Consider the following 10,540-nt stretch of genomic DNA (forward strand, 5'->3'; position numbering starts at 1 on the left):
TATTGCACACTAGTATCAGGGTTAGAGCTAGCAGAAACCAATTCATGAACGGAATATAAATTTGGCCCATGAATTTCCTTGAGGTCTGAATGATTTTTAGACGAGAAAAACAACAAAGTGATGTGGATTGTTTGATGAAAGAAAATGAAACTGTAGTCATAGTCCTGCTAGCAATCTATGCAGCTATGTTGGCTATGAAGAAGACAGGCCAGAAAGCTCCGATGTAGACAACTATCGTAATTCCAACGTCCAAGAATGATCATCTAGAACATAAAATTTACAAGTGGTCCAACTATGCATAGAACATGTGGTCCAACTATGCAGAACAGGTAGTCCAACAATTACAATCTATACATATAACGTTGGAACATGGTCTCTGATACCATGTTAAGATCGAGACTTTTGACCTAATTAAGTCCCAAAAGCTAGTCCAAAAGAGAAGAATTGTCCAAGTCCATATATGCAACTCTCGAGAAATATATCAAATCGATGTGAGACGTCTTAACAGAGACATTCCGAGCATGGAGGGAGATCATAGTTCTGGATGTTGAGTATCGTGCACGGGAGTCTGAGAACCAAGTGCAACGCTCGAGATGTTTACTATTTAGCACGACATCTTGCAAGTTCTTGGGGTCGCAGATTATGTGCCTAATGGAATAGGCAAAATCGCGGGGTTCGAGGTTTTTGGGATACAGTGCTTATGGCCCTCGAGTCGGGGATGTTCAAAATAGAAATTTTGGTCCTTGGATCAGACGTCAAAAAGCTATTTTGGGGGCTAACAATCGACAATTCGGAGGCTAATTTAGCAAAGGTCTCGGCGTTGAGGAAACAGACGAGCGAGAATTACAAGAAAAACACAAGTCATTCGAGATCAATACAATCAAAATCACAAGTTTTTTTTTTGTTCTTCTTTGTTCATATTCATAAATACAGTTCTCGAGAATCTGGGACTTGTTCCTTCACAAAAAAATTCGGGGGGAAAGTTGATATTTTGGATGTTATAAAATAAATCTCTTGGTAAGATCTAATTCCAGTCTGGAACAAAGATAAAAAATCAACAAAGTCTATAATTTATCCCACAAAAAATATGGTTGCAGCATATAATGTCGAGAACTTCTGTTAATTAACTTACATATCAAAGGAAAGAAAAGTAAAAGATGGAATCAATCCCACACTTCATGTTCAAATTGTTATCAGATTTGAGGCTCCTGCGACTGGTAATGCATTGCGATAGCTGCGTGAAAAAGTTCCAAAGACACAATTAGAAGGGTAAATATACTTGGAAAGGGTTGAATAACACAAAACTATAATGGACCTAAATTTAACATGTTTGATTAAGAGGATAAACCAATAAGAAACCTAATGACAGAATACTTTTTAACTCTGATTTATTTGAAGTTTTGAACTTCACCTTTTCATTTTTTTTTTGTTAAATCCATATATTTTGATATCACAACTTAAATTATTGTTTTCAGCAAAACTTCTACATCTAATCTTTGTTTATAAAATAAAATTGTGTGCTTTACATTGTTGACAACCAAACGTACGAGGGACTTTTTTAATTGGCAAAAAATGACAGGCAAAAGGAATGTAATGATATGATGGAGATTTGAGGATAAACCATAAAATAAGCGGAAAGGGTAAGGCAAAAAGAAGAAAAGAAAATTGAAGCGAGCATCATAATAGTGGTGTCATATATATAACTAATCATTTGTGATTCAAAATTCAAATTATTGATGATCACTATTGATTATACTGAAAAGTTAAAGCTTCTTAGCCCAATATCAATGTCTGATCAAGGAGAAACCGATGAGACTTGTCATTAAATGGAATTATGCAAGATAATTCTCTGTAATCAAAACATAGGAGGTGATTGGCAAAGTACGATACTGTGATCATAAGTTACAGGTAAAATGCATCATCCTCACACAAGGAGTTTGATGTCATATGCTGTAATAATTCCCCTAGCGCCCATGGAGTAGTATCTGTTGCTCCATAAACTTTTACCATAGATTCTTACCAGCATAACAGATAGCAAATAAAACAGGAATATGACGCAATTTGGAGCAATCAATTACTTCGTTCAAAATTCTAAGACTAACTGAATTCCATGTAGTAACTATTTTACTAACCATGGCCCACACAAAAGGGGGACATCAACCCAAAAAAGAAATGAAATCAACTTTTTTTGAAACACTTGTTTCACCCCCATTGATTTGCCCCTATAAACCCATCTAGTCCCCTCAGGATTATTCTGGGTTCACCTATCTTAACAAATGATAGCTAGCAATACCTCATGGAAACTTTGTTCTCCATTCTATTAGAGTAGATAAAAACGCAAAGAACAGATGCACGAATACAAAAAGACATCAACAGAATAATTCAAGTGTCAACTGATCCACAACAAAGGAGATGAAAAAAATCTGATGCCTATTCAATAGTAAAACCAGCCAGTCTGTATATTAATGTATCTGTATCATTCTATTCGTCTACTTCAAGCAACTTCTCACCATACAGCTAATCTTAACTAATTACATTAACTCAAATCTGAAAAACATAAGAAAAACTCCATACCTTCTGTAAATCTCTGATATATGATGAGCCCCGTTTAGGCAAACAAACCACATTAACACAAGCAACACTGCATCTGCTAACATTAAGGTTCCCAAACTACAAGAACTCAAAGTTTAGAATTCTAAAATCCGGACTGCAGCAGGGTTGGGAATGGACACAGAGGAACAAGCATTGATAATCTCTCCCTCGAATAAAAAAGGCATCTTAAATGTTGCATCTAATCTTTTTTGCACATTAAGTTAACTATATTCCAAGATTCCAATTTATCTCCTTTTAACCTCCAGAATTCGAATGGCAGATAATTCATAAATCATTTTAAACTCATGATAACATGTTAATTATATCAAACTCCAGGTGTAGATCAAATAATTAGAACAAAGTGGCGAGTTTCCGGGATTTAAGGGTGATACGAGGTAAGTTGGGATTGAATGTTGAATTTTGAGAACAATTAGTTGTAAAATTTCAAAAATTAAAATAGCTGAAATCCCTTGAATAATACTTGGACAAAGAAAATGAGAGTGAATGAAGGATACTGAAGAGTAAACGCTCCCACCAATCAAGCATGTAGAGTCCGAAGGTAACATTGTAGAGGTAGATTTTGCGCTGAACCCAATTCATCGCTTCTTTTTCCCACAATTTGATCGTCGCTTCCTTTAAGCTCAAGAAATTCAGAAACTATTGAGAAGAACAAAAACAAATTTTGATAGGAAATCAGAATTACAAGCTTACTTTTTACATAAATTCACCTGCAGATCTGGAAACTCGCCACTAGAAATGTATGAGCACAATAAGAACGGGTCAGTAGTCACAAGTCTCACAACAAAACACCAAAGTTATGAGTAAACACGCACGGAGCAAACATGAACTCTAATTGAACTATTGATTAAAAATAAATATTAAAAAAATTCGAAATATATTTATTTAATATATATTTATATTAAATTAATAAATTATTAAAACTGTTAGATATTTCTGAACTATAGAATAAAATAATTTAGACTCAAATTCGATTAAAAAAAATTCAAACATTTTCAAATTCCATAATTTGAATGAAAATCAAATAACATTTTAATTGGCTCGATTTATTTGCTCCCCATCTAGTCTAATGGCTTACAATATTGGTTTATTACAAACCATCGTTCTGGTCTTAAAAGAGCAAGGCCCAAAAAATTATCCAATACCGAGAAAGCCACACAGCCTTAAACCATAGGGTTTTTTAATAGGAAGTCTCTCGTGAGACGGTTTCACGAATCTTTATCTATGAGACAGATCAATCTTATCGATATTCACATTAAAAAGTAATATTCTTAGCATAAAAAATAATACTTTTTCATAGATGACTCAAATAAGAGATTCGTCTCACAAAATACAACCCGTGAGACCGTCTCACACAATTTTTTGTCTTACTTGTCTATACATACGGTATTTTGAGTCGGACTGATTACAATTGTGGGGACCCGAACGCTAATCATCTTCTTAGTCGTCATTGGGATAATTGGATCAATGTAATTAATCTGGGTCTACAATTTTTTTTTAAAATATAGTGCGGAACGTAATGGAATCAATCCAATTATACATATCAGTATAAAGGTACAAGTCTTGTACAACATACATTCATCTAAATCTAAGGTTCAACAACTAATTATCAAGTGTTCAAACCCTATTTACATCGAAGTCCGTAGTCTCCACTCTAATCACGATCTCTCCTCATCTCTTGGACCCTGATCCTGTCCCACCTGTTGCCATGCACACATACAAACACGACAACAGCCGGATAATTCCGGTGAGAAATACATCCCAGTATAAATCAACAAAACATGCAATCATATAATCGATATAAAAGCATGAAACAAATATCAATAACATGTATTAAATCTGAAAACATAAATCGATATAAAACTGTAAATAACTCGTGACTCTACCGCTCAGACTAGACTCATTCCTAGTCTAGGGATCCCGGTTTCCAGACGTTGGCATACTATATCGAATCTCAGTAATAGAAGTAAATCCACTCCTAATCAAACATCGATATAAACCAAACATCTAGTGTCTTGACCTATCCGTCAAAGACTTTGGCACCTCCGCCAATAACTCCTCTGTGACAATGTGCAATGGGCCAGTGACTACTCTATCACAGTCTGGCACCTCTGTCACAAGACCAATCGTCTAATCACGCTTTCTATAAATCAATAGAACAAACATATCAATTCAAATCAATGCATATAATAACAATAAGTATGTGGTTTAGGGAAACTCAAGTTATATCTAACTCGAGTCATTCTCCCGGGTTCGACATTGACTTATACCTTTCTTTTTGTAGTCTCGGTCTGAAGAATAGAAGTTCTGAATTCAAGACTGTCTCTGTAAATCTGAAATGACATATCGAGAATAATAATATCAACATTCCATTCTCAAGTCAATACTGAATCTGATCAATCTGAATTCAATTCAAATCAACGGCATAATGGCACAGTCTCAATATTCCCGTCAATACAATATCACTAGATATTAATTACAAATCATAACTCATATCTGATATAATCCATAATCAATTCATAATTCAAATCTGTCCCATTTTCAATCGTTATAATCAGAAAATCATAACAATTTCATAATCAGTCTGTTCTTCGATCTGACTTCAATTCTACGATGTCTAACATATCCAGAACATCATATATAAATTATATCAAATTCCTACAACATCATATTTTCAAATGATAACAGAACTCAGTAAAACTTACGTCCAGTTGTAGCTGTCGACGAGAGGAGTATGGTACTGTGTCCGGATTTAATTTCTGATATACGGATCACACGAAATCACAAATCACAACAAACTAGAGTTGAAGGGATTTCTCGGAGAATTGGGCTCGGTTCTTGCTGAAAGAAAGTGAATATCTATATATATTAGCATGCATGATGTGACAAGTGTCACACTCAAGTCTTAATTGCATTTTAGCTCCTGAAATCTTTACTATTTGCAATTTGGTCCCCGCTCAATCTTTTTAATTCAATTTCAATCCTAATTAATTACAAAAATCGTGGAATCTAATTCATCATTCCAAAATTCGTAAATTAAATAATCTCGGATTAAAATGATATAATCTCGGGCCTTACAATTCTCCTCCTCTGGGACATGATTTCGTCCTCGAAATCTCAAGCAATCATATCACAGGCAATCAAATCAGAAATAACAGATACTGAAATAATAAACTCACATCAGTGGAATAACTCTGGGAATTTCTGTCTCATATCTGATTCAGTCTCCCAAGTAGCTTCTTCAATGACATGACGAGTCCACTGGACTTTCACAAGTGGGATAGTCTTTGTTCTGAGTTTCTTTTCTTTACGATCAATAATCTGAATCGGCTTTTCAACATAACTCAGACTTTCATCTAACTCGGCTTCATCTGGCTGAATAATGTGAGAATCATCGGGGAGATACTTTCGCAGCATAGATACATGAAAGACATCATGTATTCCAGATAAAGACATAGATAAAGCAAGACGATAAGCACGATTTTCTATCTTCTCGAGAATTTCATACGGCCTAATATATCTTGGAGACAGCTTCCCTTTCTTGTCAAATCTGACAACTCCTCTGAAAGGTGAAATCTTCAAAAATACTCGGTCTCCTGCCTCAAATACCAACAGTCTACGTCGAACATTGGCATATTTGGCCTGTCTGTCTTGAGCTGTCTTCATCCTATTCTGAATCAGCTTTACCTTTTCAGTCATTTCTCTGATCATGTCAGGTCCAATTTCAGGAACCTCGGAGATGTCGTCCCAATACAGAGGGGATCTGCACTTCTTACCGTACAACGCTTCAAACGGTGCCATCTCAATACTCATTTGATAGCTGTTGTTGTACGAAAACTCGCAAAGTGGCAATGCCTCCTGCCATCCAGTGCTAAAATCAAGCACTATAGCTCGCAGCATATCTTCTAATGTCTGGATAGTCCGCTCTGACTGTCCGTCAGTCTGTGGATGATATGCGGTACTCAGATGCAACTTCGTACCTAGAGCCTGCTGTAAACTCTGCCAAAAGTGCGAAGTAAACCGAGGATCACGGTCTGATACAATCGACTTCGGCACTCCGTGCAATCTGACCACCTCTCTGACATAAATCTCAGCCATCTGGTCATATCTGTATGTCATCTGGTACGGAATAAAGCATGCTGATTTGGTCAATCTGTCAATCACGACCCAAATCGCATCACAACCTCGGGAGGATCGCGGTAACTGCGTCACAAAATCCATGGAAATGTGATCCCATTTCCATTCAGGAATAGACAAGCTGTGCAGTAGACCTCCTGGTTTCTTTCTTTCTGCTTTTACCTGTTGGCAATTAAGACACTTTGACACAAACTCTGTGACATCAGATTTCATCTGTTTCCACCAAAACTGTGTCTTTAAATCATTGTACATCTTTCTGCCACCAGGATGAATGCTAAATCGACTGCTGTGCGCTTCTGACAATATCAGCTGTCTCAAATCTGGAACATCTGGCACAACAATACGATTATTCACATACAGTACATCATCACGTACCTGATATTCTGATCGATGACCTGATCTGACCATCTCAATCGATTTCTGCACATTTTGATCCACTTCCTGAGCCGCTTTAATTCTCAACATCAGCTCTAGTTCAACTTGAATAGCATACAATCTCAGAGGCTGACAATCTGTTTCAAATGCTAATCCAGACAAACAGCAATCTTCTATCAAATTTGAAACACCTATTGTCGATAAGGATAAATAACATACCTTTCGAATCAGTGCATCAGCTGCTGCATTAGACTTTCCCGGATAGTACTTGATTTCACAATCGAAATCTTTCAGCAAATCAAGCCATCTTCTTTGCCTCATATTCAGTTCTGATTGTGAAAACAGATATTTCAAGCTTTTGCGATCAGAATAGATCTCAAATTTCTCACCGTAGAGGGAGTGTCGTCATATCTTCAATGCAAATACAATGGCCGTCAATTCAAGATCATGAATTGGGAAGCGAGTTTCGTGTGGCTTCAGCTGTCTCGAAGCATAGGCAATGACATGGCCTCGCTGCATCAAAACACAACCCAAACCTCTGTGAGAAGCATCACAATATACAACAAATCAACCAGTACCTGAGGGGATAGTCAGTATCGGTGCACTGGTCAATCTTTTCTTCAATTCCAGAAAACTGGACTCGCAGTCTTTTGACCACACAAACGGAGCATTCTTCTGAGTTAACTGAGTAATCGGTTTGGCAATGCTCGAGAAATATTTAATAAACCGACGGTAATATCCTGCCAAACCCATAAAACTGCGAATCTTTGGCACTGATGTCGGTCTCGGCCAAGAAATCACAGCCTCAACCTTGCTGGGATCAACTGATATACCATCTCCGGATATGATATGACCCAGAAATACTACCTGTCTCAACCAGAACTCACATTTTGACAGTTTAGCATTTCAACACAGTTCTCAAATGTTCTGCATGCTCAATCATATTTTTGGAGTAAATCAGAATATCATCAATGAATATAATCACAAAATCATCGAGATACTTCTGAAACACACGGTTCATTAATCTCATAAATACAGCCGGTGCATTCGTCAAACCCAACAGCATGACAATAAACTCGTAATGTCCATACCTGGTTCTGAATGCTGTCTTTGAGATATCGGAATCCCTGACTCTCAGCTGATGATAACCAGATCTCAAATCAATCTTGGAATATACGGATGAACTCCGCAACTGATCAAACAAATCATCAATGCGAGGCAAGGGATATTTATTCTTTACCGTTGCTTTGTTCAGTTGCCGGTAGTCGATACAGAGTCTCATAGAACCATCTTTCTTCCTCACAAATAATACTGGAGCACCCCAAGGAGATACACTCGGTCTGATGTAACCCTTGGCCAGTAAGTCCTCCAACTGTTCTTTCACTCTTTCAACTCAATCGGTGCCATTCTGTACGGAGCTCTGGAAATCGGAACTGTACCTGGTATCAATTCAATGCTGAAATCTATCTCTCGAATCGGAGGCAATCCCGGAATCTCATCTGGAAAGACGTCAGCAAACTCACACACCACTGGCAAGTCAGCCAATGATGGGCTCGATTTCAGTACGTCAACTGAATAGACAAGGAATCCCTCTGCTCCTTTCTGTAACAATCGAGTCATAGATAATGCAGATATCAAAGGAATTCTAGCTCTAGAACCCTTACCGTAGAATTTCCACTCATCAGCCATGTCAGGTCTGAATCTCACAATCTTATGGAAACAATCAACGGTAGCTCTGTACTTGGTTAGCATATCAATACCGATAATGCAATCAAAATCAGACAACCCAAGTACAATGCAATCTAACTCAATCTCATGCTCATCATACCGCAGTATACAAGATCTAACAGATGTCACTGATATAAGACCTCTCCCTAAAGGTGAAGAGACAGATACTACAGTAGATAATGACTCAACAGGCAAGGAATGCATCAATGCAAATCGCTCAGATATGAATGTATGAGATGCACCAGTATCTATCAATACATAAGCAGAATAACCAGAAATAAAAACAGTTACCTGCAACAACATCGTCTGGTGCTTCCTGATCCTGCTCCTCTGTCAAAGCAAATACCCTGGTCTGCTGTCTAGGAGGCTAGCTCACTGTCTGCTTCCTCCTGGCCTCTGCTGTGACTGGGTAGATGGTTCTGGATGGAAAGAATGAACAGCTGATGGTCGTCTCCCTATCTGAGCCACTGATCCAGATGACTCTGCTCCCTGGGATCCTTGAGAACCTCTCTGGGGACATACTCTAGCAAAATGTCCCTGATGTCCGCAAATACGGCAACTGCCAAACACTCCTTGGCACTGCTCTGTGAAATGTCTCCCTCCACACGTGCTGCAATAAGCTCCGGTATAACTTTGGCTCTGGGCAGTCTGTCGTGAGCCACTAGAACTGGATGAACTGCTTCCAGATCTCTTGAACTGTTTCCCTTGAGCTTTCAACTGATCTCTCTTTCCACTGCTGCTACTGCCACTCTCAAATCTGGGAGGAGGTTGTGGAAACTGAGCTGAGGATGGTTGTTGTGGTCTCGGTGCTGGTGCGACATACGAAGCTCCTTTCTGTCTAATCAGACCAGCTTCGGCTCCTTTTGCTCTGTTCAGGGCATCAACAAAGTTGTTCGGTCGTCCAGTGTTCACCAGTGTAAAGATTTCAGGATTCAGGCCATTGATGAACTGATCAGCAACAGCTTCGTCGTTCTCGGCCACATGTGGAGCAAATCGTAGTAATGTAGAGAACTTGGCCACATATTCCTCAATGTTCAGTTGACCCTGTCTCAAATTTGCAAATTCTGCGCCTTTGTCCTTTCTATATGACACTGGAAAGAATCTCTGATAAAATTCAGTCTTAAATACATTCCAAGTAACATTCATACCTCTATGCTCTAATGCTCTCTTCGTTGTAATCCACCAGTTCTTTGCAACGTCATGCAACTGGTGCCCGATCAGTTTCACTCTCCGCTCATCTGTATAATCCAATGAGTCAAACAACATCTCAATGTCATCTAACCAACTCTCGCAATCAACTGAAGTCTCAGTACCCTTCAGAGTCGGTGGATGGAACGACTGAAATCTCTTCAGCAAGGTTTCCATTGGTGTTGCTGTCACATCCATCGGATTTGCAGAGGTACTGCCCTGTTCTGGGATTCTTCGAGGAGGCATACCTGATTATCAAAAGGATTAGTAACCCAATACAACAAATCTGTTTCAATTCAGTCCCACCTCCGATCATCTTACTGCTGATCAAGAATCGGTTCTGATTCATTCTCAATTAATACAGTTTACCAATCAAATCAGATAATCAGGTAAATATGTAATAATAAAAGCAGTAATCATGCTAGCAATCAAAAGCAGGAAAGAAAACTCAATCTACCCCGCTCACTAGCTTCTATCTCAGTCTAAGGAACCTACAGTTACG

The 10,540-nt window shown here is 38.2% G+C and overlaps 1 protein-coding gene across 1 annotated transcript; it reads right to left on the bottom strand.

Moving 5' to 3' along the window:
• Positions 1-1,047: 1,047 nt before the first annotated feature.
• Positions 1,048-3,353, bottom strand: LOC140976585 (uncharacterized). The gene is made up of 3 exons (XM_073440821.1): positions 3,108-3,353; positions 2,575-2,647; positions 1,048-1,234 (listed from the first exon to the last, which is right to left on the bottom strand). Exons 1-3 carry the CDS (start codon positions 3,190-3,192, stop codon positions 1,183-1,185), a joined length of 210 nt encoding a protein of 69 aa, XP_073296922.1. The 5' UTR covers positions 3,193-3,353; the 3' UTR covers positions 1,048-1,182.
• Between the last annotated feature and the right edge of the window lie 7,187 nt (positions 3,354-10,540).

This window comes from Primulina huaijiensis, chromosome 5 (assembly GCF_012295235.1).
Source record: "Primulina huaijiensis isolate GDHJ02 chromosome 5, ASM1229523v2, whole genome shotgun sequence".
NCBI classification, from domain to species: domain Eukaryota; kingdom Viridiplantae; phylum Streptophyta; class Magnoliopsida; order Lamiales; family Gesneriaceae; genus Primulina; species Primulina huaijiensis.

Bases quoted from the DNA above. Each gene is read 5' to 3' on its own strand.
- LOC140976585 (XM_073440821.1), bottom strand. From the start codon at position 3,192: ATGAATTGGGTTCAGCGCAAAATCTACCTCTACAATGTTACCTTCGGA. The intron at 2,648-3,107 runs GTATCCTTCATT...TAATGTTAGCAG, and splicing joins GTGGGAGCGTTTACTCTTCA to ATGCAGTGTTGCTTGTGTTA. The intron at 1,235-2,574 runs GTATGGAGTTTT...TTTTTCACGCAG, and splicing joins ATATCAGAGATTTACAGAAG to CTATCGCAATGCATTACCAG.